Genomic DNA, 23,891 nt, shown 5'->3' on the forward strand with positions numbered 1-23,891 from the left:
TATCAGTCCCTAGAACTTAGACCTACTTAAACCTAACTAACCTAAGCACATCACACACATCCATGCCCGAGGCAGGATTCGAACCTGCGACCGTATCGGTCGCGCGGTTCCAGACTGAAGCGCCTAGAACCGCTCGGCCACAACGACAGCGAATTCTTTACGAAATCACCAGACTAATTAAATGTGAAACTTCAACGAATACATTCATTCATGGATGTAGTAATCCTCTGCTTTCTGTCGTAGCAGCTCAGACAGTAATATTCTTTTAACGGAAGACGAAAGTCATTTGGCAAAATGGAGAGGTGGTACTAAATGTTGCCTACAAGTACATAACGATATGCCAGAAATATCATTGAACGCTCTACTGTTGTTTTATACATTCGTCTCTTTGTATTCTCAGTAATACCTTTATTTGACAGCACCCTTAAGAAAGCAGTGTGACCCAAGAAGGTGGTGCAAAAGAACTGGGTAAACAAGTTGTTAGACAACAAAACTGCACAAGTAACAAATAGTGAAATTGTATTGCTTGTCATGAAATTTAATATTCTTCGTTGCAAAGTCAATATCATTATCTTTTCTGTTTCGAAGTGCGAGCGTTAAGTAAGGAAACTAGAAAATAAACTAAAGAACCATCAAGAGCATTCATGCAGCCGATCGTTTCAATAATAAAATAAGAGTAACAAAATATATCTGATACCTATCCAAGACGATGCACAGATTTCTGGTTTACCAGTAACCACTGATAAAGGGAAGAACGGCGAAATGATATATGACGGAAGTTACTTACCTGGTAGCCACATGTCCAACATCTACAGCCATACTCTGCAAACCTCTGTGAGAGCTTGGCAGAAAATAATTCCCCATTACACCACTTATTAGGGCTGCTTCTCGTTCCGTTCGCGCTTGGAGCGCGAGAGGTTCAAATGGCTCTGAGCACTATGGGACTTAACATCTATGGTCATCAGTCCCCTAGAACTTAGAACTACTTTTAAGTAACCTAAGGACATCACACAACACCCAGCCATCACGAGGTAGAGAAAATCCCTGACCCCGCCGGGAATCGAACCCGGGAACCCGGGCGTGGGAAGCGAGAACGCTACCGCACGACCACGAGATGCGGGTAGCGCGGGAGGAATGATGGCTTAAATGCCTCTCTGTGCGCTGCAATTATTCTAATCATGTCTTCGTGGTCAAAACGAGATCCATACGTACGGTGTTGGTACATGGGCATCCGCTGAAATTTATGAGGGGAGGCGAATTCTAAAACTGTCTTTTCTGATGTCACTATGTGATCAAAAGTATCCGGACACCCCTAAAAACATACGGTTTTCATATTAGATGCATTGTGCTGCCACCTACTGCCAGGTACTCCATATCACCGACAACAGTAGTCATTAGTCATTGTGAGAGAGCAGAATGGGGCGCTCTGCGGAGCTCACGGACTTCGAACGTGGTCAGGTGATTGGGTGTCACTTGTGTCATACGTCTGTACGCGAGATTTCCACACTCCTAAACATCCCTAGTTCCACTGTTTCGGATGTGATAGTGAAGTGGAAACGTGAAGAGAGACATGCAGCACAAAAGCGTACAGGTCGGCCTCGTCTGTTGACTGATAGAGACCGCCGACAGATGAAGAGGGTCGTAATGTGTAGTAGGCAGACCATCACATAGGAGTTCCAAACTGCATCAGGATCCACTGCAAGTACTATGACAGTTAGGCAGGAGGTGAGAGAACTTGGATTTCATGGTCGAGTGCTTGCTCATAAGCCACACATCACGCCGGCAAATGCCAAACGACGCCTAGCTGGGTGTAAGAAGCGTAAATACTGGACTATTGAACAGTGGAAAAACTCTGTTTGGAGTGACGAATCACGGCACACAGTGTGGCGATCCAATGGCAAGGTGTGGGTATGGCGAATACCCGGTAAACATCATCTGCCAGCGTGTGTAGTGCCAATAGTAAAATTCGGATGCGGTGGTGTTATGGTGTTGTCGTGTTTTTCATGGAGGGGGCTTGCACCCCTTGTTTTGCGTGGCAGTGTCACAGCACAGGCCTACGCTGATTTTTTAAGCATCTTCTAGCTTCCCACTGTTGAAGAGCAATTCGGGGATGGCGATTGCATCTTTCAACACGCTCGAGCACGTGTTCTTAATGCACGGCTTGTGGCGGAGTGGTTACACGACAATAACATCCCTGTAATGGACTGGCCTGCACAGAGTCCTGACCTGAATCCTACAGAACTCCTTTGGGACGTTTTGGACCGCCGACTTCGTGCCAGGCCTCACCGACCGACATTCCCGAAGAAACCTTCCAGCACCTGACTGAACGCATGCCTGCGAGAGTGGAAGCTGTCATCAAGGCTAAGGGTGGGCCAACACGACGTTGAATTCCAGCATTACCTATGGAGGACCCCACGTACTTGTAGTCATTTTCAGCCAGGTGTCCGGATAATTTTGATCACATGCTGTAAATAGAGTGGTCTGTTTCGAGACGTTTCTGCCATAAGAACTAAATTTTAATAGTGACGCAAAAACCTTAACACATCTCAAAGAACTGATGGTTATCCACTCACTTCTAGAAGTGTATGAGAATTCTGTACTGAATAAAGACTGAATTCAGGATTTCACGGAAGGGGAGATGGTGGGCGGCGGCAACGGCGCCAAATACTCCTCTCCCGCAAGCCCATCCGCGCCACTGTGAACGACTACGGGGTTCTAGCATATTCCTAGATTTTCACTTGAAGCTGTTCCTGAAACTCTGAAGTAGGCTTTCATGGAATAGTTTGTGCCTGTCTTCTTACATCTTCCAGTGCAGGTCATTCAGTGTCTCCGCGACACTCTCACAAGGGTCAAACAAATCTGTGACCATTCGTACTGCCCTTTTTGTATACGTACAGTATTCCCAGTTTGACTTATTTGGTACGAGTCCCATACACTTGACGAGTATTTTAGGATCAGTCAGACAAGGGTTTTGTAAGCAATCTCCTTTGCGTCAAATATCATCTCGCCTCCGCCTGTATTCCTTTCCCATAACCAGAAGATTCAAATTTTGTTTATATACAATAATTAAGCATCATTATCTGTATGTTTCTTTCAGCTTCGTAGATAAGTCCCATTTTACAAGCAAACTGTTGTGTCTATAAGGCGTTTTGTGTATTTTCTGGTTGCTGTAGGATTGAAAAGATGAACGTGGCGCCGGACTCGAAACTACATAATGGGAGTGAGATTGCGCGACACTGATGTTTGCTGATTGAGAAGCTTTAATGAAATAGAGTTAACTCTCTCGTGGTGTTTACTTTGAACCTGAGCTCTCTGTGAAAAATCTTTTCCCATTATCTACAGTAATTTTGTTCGTTAGTGTTCCGGACGTTTATATATATCTGGGTTCTTCGTGTTTGAAGGAAACGGAAACTCCTTGAAAAACATTTTTAAGAAGTCTTCGTTTTTGTGGGCGTTGTGCGGCTATCTGTTTTAGGTGAAAAACCCTCATTCCTCTATAACATATCCGCAGCTTTGAGACACGTTAAAAGTCGTAAGGAAAATAAATTTTGTAATGTTGAGGGATGGTACATAATAATGAAAGATGTCAACGGGCTTACGAATTGCGTAAAAATTTAATTTTCTCTTCAGGTCCGTAATTAAATGCTCTCGCATTCGGCATACTTAAAAAATCTCTCCCTTTAGTTACAATAACTGGCGATCGTGGGGAAGAAGCAACTAGAACTCTAAAATCTCAACTGTTACAAGGTTACAATAAATACTCGGAACAGCGAATAATAAAGGAACACACTGAGTTGTTAAACTGGTAATGAAACAATCTCAGAACAGCAGTGATTACCAGAAGCATTCTTTCGCTAGCGATGACCAGACAAAGAAAGTGTAGTGCAGTATTAGTAAAAGTTAGCGCCTGCTCTTCTGTCTCAGCGATCTAAGGTAACAGCTGAACGGGAAGTCGTCCAACCACCTGCCTAATTTATCTCCGAATAAAATACAAATCACCGAAACCGCATACTTGAAAGAAATAGAACTGTTAGACTGAGCAGGACACTGTCTACTTATAATATTTAAGTGAAAAGAAATAGCGATTGTACTGACTAAATCAGAAACTGGAACAGCTGTTTTGCAGACGCCATACGCCACATTTAACTGGGCTAGCAAATCCACTTCAGATCTTAACTCCTAAATATGACAGCGAAAAACAGTTTCCGAAATTCAGTTTTCGTCTTTCGGGGGATGTATCGCATGTGAACGCAGTATATATTAGCGTGGGTAATAGCATTAATCAGAGAAAATATTTGAAATGACGTGCAACCAAATTCTGAGTTGTTATGGTCGGTTACTTGAGACAAAGCACGGAGTATTAACATTCATCTCTTTCACAGAAACTCGACATACGAAGTGATGAGAATTAAGATCGAGCACTTGTAAACTGGCAGGCAATCATTTTACGTAGTTCGGAGACATACTTCAATCTTGAATATTATCTCGAATTTCTTATCTCCACCCCCCCCCCCCCCCCCCCCCCACACACACACACCATGAATAAGGTGAAACGCAGTGGCAGCGTATTTCTGTCCCTTAACGCAACTTAATATTACTGGGGTTGGTTGGCAGAAGCTAATACGGACCGCATGGGGACGCAGTAACAAGTAACACTCGAGGAAATAAAAGTAGGCGAAGAAGAGAGACAAATGAGGTGACGAAATGGATATTAGCTGGATGGTTACAACCTACAAAGCTTTTAAATCTGACTTTTTCTCTAGACTAATGGTTCTCATCGACGTAAACGCTGTTGTGTTCAATCAGTTGCAGTCCCTCAAGTTACGAATTGTAAACAACAAAGATTCCAACCGACAATAAGAATCATCGACGTAACTCACGAAAGATTATGTTCTGCAACCGCACATAAAAATATAATCAGATGTGAGAACTGCAACTTATTAAGCCGTCTCGAACAAGCGTTTTACCTCACAGTGAACGAAAAAAGGTGCATCAGTGTACGCTTAATGTTTTTCCGTACAATGATAGCGAAAACTAAGTCTCCAACATTAATTCGTGTAGCTGGAGTCCTTGGTGGTCGAACACGTATAAAAATTGGCAGGGTGGGAGGGCTTGTCCAAGCAGAAACTACTGTATTTGTGTTCGATTCCTGGCCAGTTGTTTAGACCAACTGGCGAATGCAGGTTTCGTTAGTTGACTACTGGTTAGGAATATTTCTCAGCACACAAAAGCTGATTAACTATTCGAATACCAGTGACCTTGAATAAATGGAAGAAAACTCACGTGGATACTGTGTGTCAAGCGAGTTAAAACTGATTTTAGGCAGGTCCTGTCATTCAATTACGAAAATCTAAGGTTTTGGTGGTAGATTTGGACATGAAAAAGAACATTAACTCAAGACTTTCTATTGCTGGCTATTTTATCTTTAGATTTCAATTCTACAGAAAAAGCAGACTGGCCCAGGGTGACGATCGCACTTTGCGCAGATATTACATTCTTCATTTCTAAACGATGTCCCATCGAAACGACACTAACGCATTGTTAACTAAACATAAAAGATGTGAAATACATCTGTAACAAATGTTGTAATGCGTGCTTTACTAAAGACTGGAGTCGCTCTCATCAGCAACATCTCCAGCAATGGTATTTTTTTTTTTTTTTTTTTTTTTTTTACCTCTTATTCTCTGAAGCGACTTGGTGAGATGCGCCGCTGTGGGAATACACAAATAGGACTGCAAATTACGGATTTTATTATTCTATTTTAATGTTATTAAGACCCGCGGCGCAGAAAATACACTTGTACATTGTGTGTTCATTATACTTTTTCTGCGCATTTTTCCCGGTGTCTGCTCTTCTTGGGGAGCGTCAATGCTTTCTTCGAAGCAGGTACCGAGTTCGCGCGGAGCTCAAAATCAGATAATCAACAGCCACGTCTACTGAAACGGAGAAAGCCCCGATGTTCGTCTTCTCTAAACTTAAAACAGTATGACAGGTTTCATACAATTTCGAAGCGTCATTCATTAAAAAACCGAAAGTCAAACACACAGAAAGAGGTGCGTCAATTGTTGCCCAATGTACAAACATATGACGCATGATCATAAATGAAAAGAGGTTACAAAGCCTGTTGTTAAATGTTGAATGACAGAATATATTTAGATGACAACCAATATCAGATAAGAGACCAAAGAAGAGAGTAACTTTCTCTGATTAAAAGTGGTTTATCCTATATGGTTAGCAGACGTTACGTGTCCAAACATAAAAGTTTCGACAATAGGCCTACTACGCCAAGTTACTTCTTGGTTACTTGAAAGAGGTTGTGTGGATGCAGAGTATACGTTAACTGATTGTCATTAAACATGAAAAGTAGAGGAGCTAACTTTGCATCCAAGTTTCGGTAATAGCCGTGGACATCATTCCAACATTGGTATTAGTGGCGTTACTTTTGTTTACGTCAGGATTTGTAATTTCCATACACATGTTCTGCATTGACGTTATAAGACAAAGTGCGACAAAAGTCGGGCCGATTCGGAAACATGTTGAACACTTACATCCAGGGAATAACGTTTACGATAATGTTGTGTTAATTCGTTACACTATTAAGGACACTGAATTAAAAGTTTTGTAGATTGCGCGTACAAAATTATGCTCGCTTTTTCCGATTGTCAGTAAGCGTCTTCAGCTTATACTACCAATCGTATCAACATTGACATGAAATAATAACGGTAAAAAGATTGCACAGCGACCCAGCGTGTATTGGAACATGTCTTTTTATCTGCCGGCAGGACTGCTCTTTCCTTACTGCAGAAATCATATGCAACTAACTGCAATATCTAAAAAGGACGTCCTATAAGCACATAGCAACATATCGGAGATATAATAAGACTTGGTGTAATGAAGATGTAAATTTGCGAATTAGTCACAGCAGTCGAAAAATTTATCGGCATTTTTTCAGACGGGCTGTCAAGCTATATACAGCGACTGTTATAGCTATTTAGCATTTGGGCTCATGAGATGTTTGACTGCTTGTATCTAGCTACTCGCGTCTTAAGATGAAAAAAATTGGTCTAAAACTAAAAAGCAAAACAAGCAAAAATTAGGGAGTCAGTTTCTCACCCAGAATATCACGTTAAATCCAAATATGACATATTTCAGGCAACAGCTCACTTCACTTGTATCTCTTCTATATTTCCTAACGGGCATTTTGGCCACATTTAGAATACAAATAAGACACAATTTACGAAACAGTAACGATCAGCTGTTCACTTTCGCTAACAACGGCACTGCCATTGTCATCACACAACACTCACTCCGCACGTACACATACTGGGTACACAGCTATCACAAACAACACAAACTGGCGCTAGTTTAGCATTTCCACACCATATGCCGGGGCGCTGCAATCACCAAGCGCACTGAAAAAGGAAAAATGAAAATACGTCTGTGAATTTTACAGCGAAGATATTACAGTTCTTGTGGTAATGAGGTAACGGTATTATTTTGGTTCAGAAATAATAAGCTGAGGTCCCGGTCGTGTCCATAAGCTCAGTTACACGAGAAAACAGCACTGCAGGTGTTTGTGGTGAATGGTCACCTTTCTACTTAACTCAGCTGATTAGGAGGAATGTTACATCTTCGAGGTCAAAGAGTGTTGTGACTATGGCAGGGGCATATACAAAATGCGCTGATGTAAGATATATTCTGGAGTTATTATTTCTTCAGTGTCCGTTTAATTATTTTTCCCTGTAAATGTGTTTTATAGTAACGTCGTTAAGTATACTGTATGCAGCCAAGGCAGATATATGTTGACATAAATCTTAACCAACCTTTATTTCGATTTCTTAAAACTTAGTTCATCCGATTCTGAACTACGTTGTCGTAAACTGTGCCGTTAGATAATAGTTTTTATACAGTAGAATTGTAGTGAATGCAGTTATTGACAGAAAACGTTTTATGCCTTGGACGTTCCTTCCTAAGCATTGTTTTATGTACCGTTAGAGTGTATTGATATGAAAAGTAGTTGCATGTATAAGTCATTAATCAAAATGACGAGTGACGCGGGGAGAACACCAATCATTTGTTTCATGATAATTCGTTACAGATTTTGAAGCCACGCCTAGTGGAAACGCTTGTACGCCAGACACAGTGTTATTTCCACATAACAGCAGCATGCGAAAGGGTGCAAGCAGGGCGATACAGAATTACACCAAAAAGAGACAGACCGTTGACCTACGAGATGGCTAATCCTCCGTATTACATTGGACATAGGAAGTCTTGGAATTCGTGGAACACTTGTGAGTGCAGTACTTCTGCTTGGCACTTATTTCAATGAAATTCCTAATTTCCTGTAGTGTGTTTCCTATTTGCATTTGTCATGTAGAAGTAGTATTTCTGCTTATTCACAACAGGATGTACTTGAAAGTAAGACTACTAATTTGAGATCTTGATAGTTATGTAAATTATTCTCAGATAATTTCTAGCAAAACCTCATTCTCATATAGTAACCAGTACTAACATTGCTGCGTATTGTATAAAATTACTGCTGATATTTAGGACTGAGCTGTCCATGAAATAATTCAGAATAGGTGTAGATTTAAATTGCGTTACAGTGGGCTGGAAGTAGTCATCCATTCAGATTTGTTCAGTTTGGATTGTCATACATGGTGACAGTAGTAGGTGGGCATTGTAAAATCTGTCACTTTATGCAAAACTCTAACACAAATTTCAGAAAATGCTGCTGGGTTTTTCTGTAGGGAGTAGTGAAATACATTTCATATGTGTAATATGTTTGATTTATTATGACCTATCATGGTTGTTTGTCTGCTCTATTGTCTCTAGAAAAAGTGTTACCAGGAAACACCCCATTTCTGTTGTTACTACTGAGCAGTGGGGGTTAACTGAAACCACTGACAGTGCGGGCTTTGACCAATGACTTTGTGGGGACTAAGAACCCCTGGGTCTACCCTCCAATTGTATCGGTGCTCTACCACAGCAAGAACAATTGTATCTTTGCCAGATCAGTTCTCTGTAGTACGCACTCCATGCTAAATGCTTTGTGTATACACTGCCAGAATAAAAGTATTAAAAATTACAGTTATTTTCATAACATCACATTCATTGACTCCACCAGCTCTCACTAAACTGTCATCTTGCTAGCTACACTAGACCTTAGGCTGGACTACAAATTTGTCTGACAGCACAACTTGAGTTCCAGTCAATAACATAGAAGCGAAGCAAATATTGTCAGTATTATTTTATTTCTTTCTGTGTACAATGACATCATATGTTGTACCCTATCATTATTTCGTGCTTCAAAGCAGTCATCTTGTATTGGTAGGTTCAGTTTACTTCTGCGAGGTGCCTGAAGAAACTGTTTAGGCTCAATAGTACTATAGTAATATTAGAATGCATGTTTTGGCTGAAGACATCTTAACTACTTTATACTATTTATGTCTTGTGCTTGGGTTCAGTACATAGGCTATTTAGTCATCTTTTGACAATTATTTGTAAGTTTGACACTATGACATGCCTACTAAATATGTGACAGCTTGTATATGTAAAATGTACTTCTGTAACATGCTTCTGTCACACACACACAAACACACACACACACACACACACACACACACACACACACACACACGTTTTGCACTATCAATGTTGACAAAATATATTAATGATTTTTATCTCAAATGGAATGTGTGTTGCGATGACAGACTGATGTGTAGTGCAGCTGGAGGTCTAGATGTAAGGCGGTAGTTTTCGTTGGGTGTTAGTAACGATACAAATGTGAATGTGAAATGTAGGTTCTGGTGACACTGGTCTGTAGTGTAGCCTTCGTTAATTTGGAAGCTGGTAGTTTCATTTTCCATTGTTTTCTGTTTACTTGCATTCAGTCCTGCAGTATAATCAAAAGTAGAAAAACAGCACAGCAGGAAATGAAAACTTTGTGTTCAACTACTTACTATGTATGTTTTTGCCTCTACAAATGAAGTGTTTAACTCTAAAAATTCAGTTCAATCACATTCTAGCACCCAGTGTGTTAAGTTTGTTGATACATTAAATATTTCTCCAACTGCCAACACAAAAATGTTTCGTCATTGACAATACAAATACGCTGTTCTGCTCTCATAACTTTTAGTAATCCCACATGCATTACCAACAAACACTTTCTTAGACAGTGAGCAGCCCCTACTAAAGCTTCACCAACACAATTGTAAAGTTCCTGACAGGAAGTAGCATGCTGTGGTCAGATTGACCTGACCAGTTGTGATGTATGATACTAGGTTCTAGATGAGAAAGAGAACACATCACAGTTTCACTCTACAGTGAGTCTTCTCATTTCTCCAATTAAACAGAAATCTGTTTTTAGGAGCAAAATTAATTAATGTTACAAATAGATAAACTCTTCAGTGGTAATTGCAAGTAAATATAAACAAACGGGTGGTACACCAAACAACTAGAGCCCAGGGTCGACAGAAGCGTCCGATCCAACACGTCGGCTTTGACCCGTGACGTAAGGGTGTTGTCGTGTGTGATGTCATGACGGCGCAGAGTTTGGTTTGAGTGTGGCTGTCTCCAGTTCTGTTTTATCTTATTTTATTTACTTTTCTGATCTGTTCGTTCTATCTCGTGAGATTTTTTTTAAATTTAAAAACACTTATTACTTATTTTAATTATCTGTTTCCTCGAATTTCTGTTTTAGTTTATCATATTTATCTTTCTGATCTGTTCGTTCTATCCTGTGAGATTTTTTTTTTTTAAAAAGACAAAAAACACTAATCAGCTACTGAAGCATTTTTATCTTCTATGGGTTGCAGGGGTTACGACCCCTGGGGAGGTGGGTGGGTATTCATGCATGGCTGTTTTCACTTACACGTTGTAGCTACGCAAGGCGTCTAAATTCGTTTATATTTAGTTTGCCCCCCACCCAAAACACCCCATTTCCCGCGCTTGTCCCGTTAGTGTCATTAGGCATCTTGTGGAAAGTGTGTGTGTTTGTTTTTGTTTCCGCCATATTTGTGACATCATGGGTCAAAGCAGATGGGTGGGATCGGACGCTTCCATATTTCCAGAGCCCATATAAACTGACAGAGTTACTGGACATTGAACGTAGCAAGAGAAAAGAACATAGCCTTTTCCACATCTGTTGCAGTTTTTGCATTTTCTTTATGATAATTTCCAATCACAGCTACTTCATTTCCATAGATGCAGAGTATCAGTACACGCCTTTGTATTTTAAGCCTGCTTTCTTCAGTACTCTGAATCTCTAGTGTCAGTTGTGTGCCTGGAGAGGCACATAGAGGTGTATTACACCCTACTTGTACTCCTTTTCTTTATTATTCCTTTAACTTTGGCAAATATTTGTCAGAATCTAAATAATCTTGATAGTACTACCACAACAAGCCAATATTTTGTTTCGTCGGTTCAGCTCTGCCTGCGCTTCACTGCATATTCCGCATACCCCTGAAGAGGTGTTGTTTACCCCAATCTGTCTACTGTGCTTTAGTCTACAAATGCTAGTAATGTATGTTTGCCTTTCCTTAATCTATTTTCTAAGATAAGTTGTAGGGTCAGTATTGCCTCACGTGTTCCAACATTTCTATGGAATCCAAACTGATCTTCCCCGAGGTCGGCTTCTATCAGTTTTTCCATTTGTCTTTAAAGAATTCGCGTTAGTATTTTTGTAGCTGTGACATATTAAACTGATAGTTTGGTAATTTTCACATCTGTCAACACCTGCTTTCTTTGGGATTGGAATTATTATATTGTTCTTGAAGTCTGAGGGTATTTTGCTTGTCTCGTACATCTTCCTCACCAGATGGTAGAGTTTTGTCAGGACTGGCTCTCCCAAGGCCATCAGTAGTTCTAATGGAATGTTGTCTACTCCCGGGGCCTTGTTTCGACTCATGTCTTTCAGTGCTCTGTCAGACTATTCACGCAATATCATATCTCCCATTTCATCTTCATCTACATCCTCTTCCATTTCCATAATTATTATTATTATTATTGTGGTCTTCAGTCCTAGGACTGGTTTGATGCAGCTCTCCATGCTACTCCATCCTGTGCAAGCTTTTTCATCTCCCAGTACCTACTGCAACCTACATCCTTCTGAATCTGCTTAGTGTATTCATCTCTTGGTCTCCCCCTACGATTTTTACCCTCCACGCTGCCCTCCAATACTAAATTGGTGATCCCTTGATGCCTCAGAACATGTCCTACCAACCGATCCCTTCTTCTGGTCAAGTTGTGCCACAAACTTCTCTTCTCCCCAATCCTACTCAATACTTCCTCATTAGTTATGTGATCTACCCATCTAATCTTCAGCATTCTTCTGTAGCACCACATTTCGAAAGCTTCTATTCTCTTCTTGTCCAAACTATTTATCGTCCATGTTTCACTTCCATACATGGCTACACTCCATACGAATACTTTCAGAAATGACTTCCTGACACTTAAATCAATACTGGATGTTAACAAATTTCTCTTCTTCAGAAACGCTTTCCTTGCCATTGCCAGCCTACATTTTATATCCTCCCTACTTCGACCATCATCAGTCATTTTGCTCCCCAAATAGCAAAACTCCTTTACTACTTTAAGTGCCTCATTTCCTAATCTAATTCCCTCAGCATCACCCGACTTAATTAGACTACATTCCATTATCCTTGTTTTGCTTTTGTTAATGTTCATCTTATATCCTCCTTTCAAGACACTGTCCATTCCATTCAACTGCTCTTCCAAGTCCTTTGCTGTCTCTGACAGAATTACAATGTCATCGGCGAACCTCAAAGTTTTTATTTCTTCTCCATGAATTTTAATACCTACTCCGAATTTTTCTTTTGTTTCCTTTACTGCTTGCTCAATATACAGATTGAACAACATCGGGGAGAGGCTACAACCCTGTCTTACTCCCTTCCCAACCACTGCTTCCCTTTCATGTCCCTCGACTCTTATAACTGCCATCTGGTTTCTGTACAAATTGTAAATAGCCTTTCGCTCCCTGTATTTTACCCCTGCCACCTTCAGAATTTGAAAGAGAATATTCCAGTCAACATTGTCAAAAGCTTTCTCTAAGTCTACAAATGCTAGAAACGTAGGTTTGCCTTTCCTTAATCTTTCTTCTAAGATAAGTCGTAAGGTCAGTATTGCCTCACGTGTTCCAGTGTTTCTACGGAATCCAAACTGATCTTCCCCGAGGTTGGCTTCTACTAGTTTTTCCATTCGTCTGTAAAGAATTCGTGTTAGTATTTTGCAGCTGTGACTTATTAAGCTGATAGTTCGGTAATTTTCACATCTGTCAACACCTGCTTTCTTTGGGATTGGAATTATTATATTCTTCTTGAAGTCTGAGGGTATTTCGCCTGTTTCATGCATCTTGTTCACCAGATGGTAGAGTTTTCTCAGGACTGGCTCTCCCACGGCCGTCAGTAGTTCCACTGGAATATTGTCTACTCCGGGGGCCTTGTTTCGACTCAGGTCTTTCAGTGCTCTGTCAAACTCTTCACGCAGTATCGTATCTCCCATTTCATCTTCATCTACATCCTCTTCCATTTCCATAATATTGTCCTCAAGTACATCGCCCTTGTATAGACCCTCTATATACTCCTTCCACCTTTCTGCTTTCCCTTCTTTGCTTAGAACTGGGTTTCCATCTGAGCTCTTGATATTCATACAAGTCATTCTCTTATCTCCAAAGGTCTCTTTAATTTTCCTGTAGGCGGTATCTATCTTACCCCTAGTGAGATAGGCCTCTACATCCTTACATTTGTCCTCTAGCCATCCCTGCTTAGCCATTTTGCACTTCCTGTCGATCTCATTTTTGAGACGTTTGTATTCCTTTTTGCCTGTTTCTCTTACTGCATTTTTATATTTTCTCCTTTCATCAATTAAATTCAATATTTCTTCTGTTACCCAAGGATTCCTACTAGCCCTCGTCCTTTTACCTACTTGATCCTCTGCTGCCTTCACTACTTCATTCCTCAAAGCTACCCATTCTTCTTCTACTGTATTTATTTCCCCCATTCCTGTCAATTGCTCCCTTATGCTCTCCCTGAATCTCTGTACAACCTCTGGTTCTTTTAGTTTATCCAGGTCCCATCTCCTTAAATTCCCACCTTTTTGCAGTTTCTTCAGTTTTAATCTACAGGTCATAACCAATAGATTGTGGTCAGAGTCCACATCTGCCCCTGGAAATGTCTTACAATTTAAAACCTGGTTCCTAAATCTCTGTCTTACCATTATATAATCTATCTGATACCTTTTAGTATCTCCAGGGTTCTTCCATGTATACAACCTTCTTTCATGATTCTTAAACCAAGTGTTAGTTATGATTATGTTGTGCTCTGTGCAAAATTCTACCAGGCGGCTTCCTCTTTCATTTCTGTCCCCCAATCCATATTCACCTACTATGTTTCCTTCTCTCCCTTTTCCTACACTCGAATTCCAGTCACCCATGACTATTAAATTTTCGTCTCCCTTCACAATCTGAATAATTTCTTTTATTTCATCATACATTTCTTCAATTTCTTCGTCATCTGCAGAGCTAGTTGGCATATAAACTTGTACTACTGTAGTAGGTGTGGGCTTCGTATCTATCTTGGCCACAATAATGCGTTCACTATGCTGTTTATAGTAGCTTACCCGCATTCCTATTTTCCTATTCATTATTAAACCTACTCCTGCATTACCCCTATTTGATTTTGTGTTTATAACCCTGTAGTCGCCTGACCAAAAGTCTTGTTCCTCCTGCCACCGAACTTCACTAATTCCCACTATATCTAACTTCAACCTATTCATTTCCCTTTTTAAATTTTCTAACCTACCTGCCCGATTAAGGGATCTGACATTCCACGCTCCGATCCGTAGAACGCCAGTTTTCTTTCTCCTGATAACGACATCCTCTTGAGTAGTCCCCGCCCGGAGATCCGAATGGGGGACTATTTTACCTCCGGAATATTTTACCCAAGAGGACGCCATCATCATGTAATCATACAGTAAAGCTGCATGCCCTCGGGAAAAATTACGGCTGTAGTTTCCCCTTGCTTTCAGCCGTTCGCAGTACCAGCACAGCAAGGCCGTTTCGGTTATTGTTACAAGGCCAGATCAGTCAATCATCCAGACTGTTGCCCTTGAAACTACTGAAAAGGCTGCTGCCCCTCTTCAGGAACCACATGTTTGTCTGGCCTCTCAACAGGTACCCCTCCGTTGTGGTTGCACCTACGGTACGGCTATCTGTATCGCTGAGGCACGCAAGCCTCCCCACCAACGGCAAGGTCCATGGTTCATGGGGGGGATTTCCATAATATTGTCCTCAATTACATCGCCCTTGTATAGACTCTCTGTATACTTCTTCCACCTTTCTGCTTTCCCTTCTTTGCTTGGAACTGGGTTTCCATCTGAGCTCTTGATATTAATACAAGTGGTAGTAGACTGATAAGTCTGGATATGACACTGACAGGTGACACGTAAATAAGCAGCCTGTCTGGTCACCTGCATCCATTGAAGTCCATGCTTTCTGACAGATTTGGGCAATTCCAGCAGGACAACGCCACACATCCAGAATTGTTAAAGAGTGGCTCTAGGAATGCTCTTCTGAGTTTAAACACTTCCGCTGGCCACCAAGCTCGCGTGACATTAACATTATTGAGAATATCTGAGATGCCTTGCAAGGTCCCGTTCAGAAGAGATCTCCGCCCCCTGGTATTCTTCCAGAATTATGGAGTGCTCTGCAGAATTTGTTAGACATTAGTCGAGTAGAGGCCTATCAAGTTGTAGCACATCTGTGTGCTCGCAGGGCCCTATATGAAACTAGGCAGATGTACCAGTTTCTCTGGCTTTTCAACGTATTTACAAAAGAAGTACATATCAAACTTTTCACTTTGATATTTTCTGGAATTTCTTATAGACATTTTATATGTTGTTTTGCAAGGTTCCGTGGCGGAGAAGAGTTTGTACCTCTTTAATTCTGGCGAACTCTGCATGAGAACTGGACAAGCACTCGACCCCCTCCTTACCTACCACCTTATTTATTATTTGCAAAGTGGTAATGAAAGGAATTGATGGTGGACCCTGCTACTTGGTAAAATAAGGAATGCAGACTCACAATAATTTAATAAAAATCATTATCTACTCAGTAAAGGAAAAAGGAATTTTATCATAGTAAACGACAGAAAATGGGATTCTGCATCTATCTGTTAAATAATATGTGGATTAAATGTTACAATGTGATTTATTATAAGTCAAAACACAAAGGTGCTTCATTGTCAATACAAACAGTAGGCTAAAGGGTAGGTTATACTGAACTATTATGAGAATAAAAGTTGGCTCAAGAACAAGGGGCTCTTAATCTCTGTGATGCAATAGATCGATGATAATGACTGGAGGTCCTAATGAATGACATATTACTCTCTTGACTGTATTGCAGTATTGCGATTAGTAGTGAGAGCTCAAATGGGACCACATGGAGAAACAAGAAAGGTGGACTTGTATCAAAGCGAACGTGCGTGCTACTGAGGACTTTAGTATAAAGATGATAGGTCCTACAATGCTGGAGCCGCAAAATGCTTTACCAGTCCTGAATCCTGCTGCATGTTGTCGGTAGGCAGCATTCTGATGATGTAGGCGCCAACTTCTGCTTTGCATCAACTGTTTCAACCCCTGACCTCGAAGGCTGTCCGAGAATTCTAAGTTCTGGCAAAAAAGTGTGACTAAGTCACAAGACCGTCTGACTCCGACAAAGATCAGATCTTAGAATCATGAGAAGAGTCAGTCATTCAGCACCAGCAGTCTTTGTTCCAGATGCGCCAGAACGGTAAACACACAAACTGCGGTGACACTCAGATGGGCAGCATGTCATTTTGCCTTGCCTACAATAGGCGAAACTCGACTGAGGTCAGTCACTCGCCGGTCGCTCAAGACCCTTGATGTATGACCCTCTCAATATTCATGGAAGTGCAGCCCCCCACCGGAAACGCAGTGTGCCGCGTCCTCTGCTGCTCGCCTCGCGCTGGCCACCAAGGGAAGTAAGAGAGGAAACTAAAAGCAAGACCACGTACAGTTCCCAACATGCATAGCAATCAAGTGAAAAGTATTTTGAGCTCTCAGTATAAATACTCTCATTAGAATAACCTTATTCAGCCTGTTACCAGTGTGCAATGACATAAAACATTAATATAATTGATGAAAATGAGAGGGGACATGCAAAAGAGGGCATGGAACTTGTCAGTTTCTTTCAGAGTCTTTCTTGATTCCTTCTAGTTATGATTTTCATATTTCCTTTTATTCTTTAAGATTGATTTGGCTGTATCTTTCCTCATTGTCAACAATATTTTGTAATTGTCTTCTATCTTATTGCTGTTCCTATTAGTGTTTGCACCTTATTGAGATTGAACTGTATAGTCACGTTCCTCATTCAACCGAAGGTGTTATTTTCTGTTTTGTAGAGGAATTAGTGTGTGTCCTGTTTCGTTCAATTTTCTTCTGTTGCCAATTGTTTGATTGCTTTTTCTCTGGTTCTCCTGGTTGGATACTGCTAGTGTCAAATTTGGAAATTTTTGTCTTCTATTTTTGTGAACCTCTGAGGTTTGTTCTTGGCAGGCCATGGCCTAAGTCTGTGTTCGCATTCTGTAGATTGGGGCATTCATAATTTCTCTACAGTGTGATTAAGATATTGCTTCATCATCAATTTGAAATGCATCAGTAAGTGTGGTCGATGATCTCCATGTTGTGTGTTCTGATGGTTTCTTTTTGAAGTTTGTTGATGTGGCTAAAGATTGAATGTCTTGCAGAATTCAACTACTCTTCGTCCATTTCAGGTGGTCAGCTTATGTGCTAGATTTTTGGTGGTCTGTTTATGTGCTGGGAATTTTCCAGTTTTACAGTCAATTTATACATAATTATAGTGCCTTGTTTTCATGACAAATTCCAGATGTTCCACAAGTGTTTCTCTACAAGTGATGTCAGATATTTGAAAGCAAAAAAATATTTAGGTTTGACAATAACAGAACAGAGCTGATGCTTGCACTGTATGTAAATAAGAACATAAATTGATGAAGCAGTTTTCATTAAATAATATTTTAAGTGAAAAAGTCAGTTCTAATGAAGGAGGAAAAATATAGCTGCATATGGCGCTATTAGTTATGTAAGGGAAAAAAAACTGCGAAAGGTAAACAGCCTCTATTTATTCCCTTATAAATATTGTTTGATATTGTGGGGTGTGTATATTTTTACTAGCAAATAAAATGTCAGTGGGTTTGAAATGTTGTTTAAATTCTCACTATTTTGCCATAGAAAACTGACCAAGAATATATGGTACAACATTTGCTTTATCCATTAATAATCCTTATCGTTGTTAGTTCCACAATTCCAGTACTATACTCTGACTTTCTGTATCATGGATGGTAACTGATAACCTCACTTTCATTGTTCGGTTCTGGGCTAAGTGAATTGACATAATGTGGACACTGTGAATGCACCCTGACTTTACACGATGCCCAGTGTGAATTGGCCTGATACTCCCTTGGAGTTCTGTGTATTGCCAAACAACTGCCGGGATTCGGGGTTTACATGCGAAGTAAACATAAATATGGATAAAGATTGTAATAATGAACAATTCAAAAACTTGCTTCATGCTTAATGCAGCACCATCTGAAACCATCTAATCATGGAACAAAATACTGTCATATTATCTGAGGACCGTGAGGTAACCAAGTCATGGCACCAATAGAAACATAAGTCAGTAATTGGCTTTCGTTGGTGCCCCTATACCACTAAATGGTTCAAGAGCATAAGATCAATAGTAGATGCGGTTCAGCAAAACAAGTGAGAATTGCCACATCCTTTATTGCCTAAAAGGCTGAAGACACTTCTTTGTTTTTGACACTCATTGTGTGTTAGTCTTGTACTCTCAAAAAAAAAAGAAATAATAATAATAATAATAAATAAATAAAATAAAATGCTTTGATCGTATCCACAAGGCACTGCAGTTAGGAAGTGGAAAAAAAACCTACTTTGATGCTTTTGTGCAATGCAACTAAAAGATGATGATCATATTCAGTTGACACACACACACACACACACACACACACACACACACACACACACACACACACCCACTGGTTGAGAAAAAACATCAAATTGCTGATCATTGAGAGTCTGGTGTGATATAATGAACCAAAGTGCTATAAATGAATGAAATTGTCATCTATAATATGAGGAATGAGAAACCAAAGATAAAAAGAAGAACATTTCTGAAAGAATAGTTAGTGTCACTAGTGAAACCTTCTCTGCACGCACAAGTGAAAGTAGCTACTTTTAGATGTAGTCTTCGCACAATGATCTCAAATACATTGGTATCTTGCAATTAAACAGAACAAGCAGCAGAAGAAACAGGAAGTAAAGATGATGTGACTTCTGCCCTCGCAACTGTGCCAGAAAAACATTGAATAGCTGCAATTCATGTCACAGAAGTGTACATAATGAACACAAGAGTTCAAATACACTTGAGTGTAAAAATTAGAATAAGAAACCATCTGGCTCAGACATAGCTCTGTAAAAAGAACGAGTAAGACTTTTTGGTCATAAAATACTTTCATTTGTTGCTTGAGAATATAACAGTTTGCAAGGAATGCTATAGATCAGACTTAAACTGTCCACATAGACTTCAATAAAATATCCAACACATGAACTATATATAAGTGTAACTGATGATTATTTCAGTTTCTCCTTAAATCGAAGCAAAATTACTTTATGAAGCATAGCCTTACTGGTGAAAGTTAATGAATACAGTAATTAACTGATAAGACAGACTGTAGAAAATTACTTTATGAAGGCATAAAGCTTTCTGTAATGGAAAATTAACTAGTCTACTTTTAAAAAACTGGCCATTTTTTAAAAGAAATGTGTAATGTCCTGTCGTTCTCCACACAGCACTCTGCGTTCCATTGCTTCATTGCAAAGATGATGATGATGAAACAGTAAGTCCATTACTGACACACTATGGTGTTCAAAACATTGAAGGGCAGTTCTGAGAGCCTTTAGTCTCTCACTATGTGGTATTGTAGAGTCTTGTAGAATAGAATCCTCAATGTCAGCATCTTCATCATTTTTGTGAGTTTCCTTATTTATTGTGACAACATCGATAATTTTCCAATTGGACACATCTTGCTTGGCATCGTTCTGGAACCACTCTTTGACTTCATTTTCATTGGGTTCTTCGTATCCAGGAACTTTGTTCACGAGCTCGATGAAGTTGAAATTTTTTTCATCATAATGTTCAAGGAGCTTATTTTGCCGGTGATAAAGTTTTTATCCCCCTGGAATGGACTAGTGTCAGTTCATTCCAGGAGTTCACCACACATCCATCAATATCTAACAGGTCAGATTTTTTTACTTCTTGATCATCATCGGGAGCAGAAAGAAGGGATGATAACAGCTTGTGCCTATATCTTCTGTTGAGACTAACCAAAACTTCTTGGTCCATGGGCTGGCATAAAGCTGTGATACTGCGTGGGAAAAACATTGCTTGTGTGTTCTCATTTTTTAACTATTCAGTGAGCCGGTGCAAAGCCACATTGTTCAAGATCAGGATAAACTTCCTTGGCAGGTTTTCGGATGGTAAAATCTGCTCAACCAATGGAACAAATACTTCATGAAACTGTTCTTAAAAAAATTACACTGCCCTTCCAGGGATCTACTGGTTTTTGCATTAATTGGCATGCCCTTCTCTCTTTTTGGATTAAACATATGTCGTACTTTTTCTTTCTTTCAATGTTTCTGTGCAAATTCGCTTAAATGCACCAAGACTCAATTTCTGTCCATTTCCTCTTCCAGTCTCCAATTGTACTTTCGCCGACTCCCAAGTGCCTAGCCAACGCACCTACCTTTTCTCCCTTATCCAGTCACTTTAATGTGCTCAACCTTTGTTCTACAGCAAAAATTAATCTGCTTTCTTTTGACAGACAATGCCATCACGAGGTACTGTAAAGCACGCAGAAACTTTGAAAAAGCTCTGAACAGGAGTCTTTCGCATCAACTTGCGCATTTCAATTAAGAAACTGACTAACCATGGCAAAGGCTGCAGGTAGATTGAACAATTTCACACATTTGCCAGTATTCTTGATCAGTTTTGTGGGAACATTGTCATTTTATCTTCCGTTTTTAAACATTTAGTGTTCTGTTGTCTCTATCATCCTTCATTTCTCATATTTTCTATAGCTACTTCACTATTTCCTTCAGAAAGTTTTCTTTACTATTTTATCTTTGATATTGTTTCATAGTCTTCTGTAATTAACTTCCTCTTTTACATCAGTTGTGTGTTTTGCATAGTCTGCTTTTTAATAAGCTGAACAACATTTCTCTTGTTTTTGGATTTAATTTTTCCAGGCTTCCACCTTCACTGCTTTGTATATATCAAATTTGATTTGTTCTCATTTTCTTTTCTCTGCTCTGTGATAAATACATAGTGAAGTTGCCTGTTTTCTGTAGATAACATTTTGTAAACTACTTCTGTTTCGGCATCTCTCTCTTCTGACATGTGCATTGAAGTGGAACTATCGTGATTAATTTGTGACTTCTTTTTATATCTGCAGCGGATAGCCCGCAGCATCCTGAACTGCGGGCACTTCATACACATGTTGAAAATAGCTGTCTTTGTGTTACCGAGGCAAACATATATTGAGCAGAAACTTCCTGGCAAATTAAAACTGTGTGCCGGACCAAGACTCGAACTCGGGACCTTTGCCTTTCGCTGACAAGTGCTCTACATACTGAGCTACCCAAGCACAACTCACGCCCCGTCCTCACAGCTATACTTCTGCCAGTACCTTGTATCCTACCTTCCAAACTTTACAGAAGCTCTCCTGCGAACCTTGCAGAACTAGTACTCCTGAAAGAAAGGATATTGTGGAGACATGACTTAGCCACAGCCTGGGGGATGTTTCTAGAATGAAATTTTCACTCTACAGCGGAGTGTGCGCTGATATGAAACTTCCTTCCCTGCGAAAGGCAAAGGTCCCGAGTTCGAGACTCGGTCCGGCACACAGTTTTAATCTGCCAGGAAGTTTCATATCAGTGCACACTCCGCTGTAGAGTGAAAATTTCATTCTAGATATATGAGCAGAGTCACTATTTAATATGAGTTTAATTCAATGATGATAAAATAAACTTGCATTATATGAGCTAAACAATTTCAGTTAAACAGTTACAAAATAAACTCTATTGTATAACTCTCCAGCTGTTTGCAAGTGTTACCCCATAGTTTTTGAATAACTCAACTAAGTAAACATCACAGTTGTGTTGCTTCAGGTGACAACTGCTTATTTGATTACTAATTGTCTCATAGGCAACTGCCTCATTATGAGATTGTGCTGCTGGCTCGTAATCTGGGTTTCCTTCTCCCTTTTTCCCCCTCTTGTGGCTCGCTGTTTATTTTGTTATTGCTACTCACTTGGACATAGAACAATACAACTTACCACTGTGTTAGCTGACGCAGTAATGGAGCGAGTGGCATGGGCTCAAAATTGTTGAACAACAATGAAATGGTACAAGAAAATGTTATTAGTGGTTGGCACACTTTATACATTTAAGTTTCTGATGACAATAAAGTTTTCATTTCCATTTGGGTATTTTATAACATGATAATGTGTGGAAAGTTGTGGTTGAGAATTATGAATTATTTAAGAATAAAGGAGATAACTCACCGAAAGGCAGAAGTGCTGCATCATCGATAGGTACACAAACAAAAGCTACAAAGCTTGCTAGCTTTCGGAATGAATTTCCGCTTTCAAGCTTGTAGGACTCTCTGTCTCTCTTTCTCTTCATGTTTTGTCTACTGGGTTGAGGGGGGGGGGGGGAGCAGCAAGTTACCTTGTTACCTTAGGTTTAGGCCAGGGATGTTACCAGAGTGTTGTAGGGATAGCTTCCATCTGCGTAGCTCAGAAAAGGTGGTGGTGGTGGTGGTGGTGGTGGTGGTGGTGGTGGTGGTGGTGGGGGTGGTGGGGGTGGGGGGGGGGGGGAGGATCCAGATGGCTCGGGTTGTGAAGTAGCCATTGAAATCTCGCATGTTGTGCTCTGATGCATGTTGTGCTACCGGATGGTCCACCTTGTTTATGGCAACAGTTTGGCGATGGCCTTTCATCCCAGTTGACAGCTAATTGGTTGTCATACCACTGTAAAATGCTGTGCAGTGATTGCAGCAGAGCCGGTATATAATGTGACTGCTTTCACGGGTGGCCTGGCCACTGGTGGGGTAGAATAAGCAGTGATGGGAGTGGAGTAAGTGCTGCTGGGTGGGTGGATTGAGCAGGTCTTGCATCTGGGTCTTCCACAAGGGTATGATCCCTGTGGTAGGAGATTGGGGATGGGAGGGGCATAGGGATGGACTAGGATTTTATGAAGGTTGGATGGGCAGCAGAACACACTTCAGGAGGGGATGGAAGTATCTTGGGTAGGACTTATTTCTTTATGCAGTGCATAAAGCCACTTTTTTTTGTGTACTTCTATTGTCACAGTGTTCTTCCCATTTAGTTGAATTTATTTTACCCCAGAGCTAAATTGCGTGCATCACTAACTGTGTTAGCCTATGTAGGCCTAGTTTCTTAAAGTAACTTCCACTTCTCCCAATCCCAGTTTCTGTTAAGCAGTTGTGGTGTGAATGGCTGCATTTTCCAAAGTATAAAGCTCCTGACTGGGGTCATAAAATCTTTAATAAGCCAAAGATGCACACTGCTGTTGTGAGACATTTCTTTGTGTTCCATTACTAGCAGCTGCAGTGATAATTGTGGTGCAACTACTTTCTACAGTATATCATTTGGCAGACTTCTGAATTTCTAGTTGCTCCATTTCAGATTTATTATTTTGCTACAGTGTAGTGTGGGGTTCGAAGTGGCTTTCCTAAA

At 40.3% G+C, this 23,891-nt stretch overlaps 1 protein-coding gene across 1 annotated transcript in view; it reads left to right on the top strand.

Annotated features, from left to right (window-relative positions):
* The first annotated feature begins 7,530 nt into the window (after positions 1 to 7,530).
* Positions 7,531 to 23,891, top strand: part of LOC124619392 (28S ribosomal protein S24, mitochondrial) — a 32,477-nt gene continuing 16,116 nt past the window's right edge. Inside the window, exons 1-2 of the mRNA XM_047145739.1 lie at positions 7,531 to 7,686; positions 8,099 to 8,291. Coding sequence (XP_047001695.1) covers positions 7,657 to 7,686; positions 8,099 to 8,291 — 223 coding nt within the window. The 5' untranslated portion in view covers positions 7,531 to 7,656. The remainder of the gene's footprint in view (positions 7,687 to 8,098; positions 8,292 to 23,891) is intronic.

The sequence above is a fragment of the Schistocerca americana genome, chromosome 6 (genome assembly GCF_021461395.2).
Source record: "Schistocerca americana isolate TAMUIC-IGC-003095 chromosome 6, iqSchAmer2.1, whole genome shotgun sequence".
NCBI classification, from domain to species: domain Eukaryota; kingdom Metazoa; phylum Arthropoda; class Insecta; order Orthoptera; family Acrididae; genus Schistocerca; species Schistocerca americana.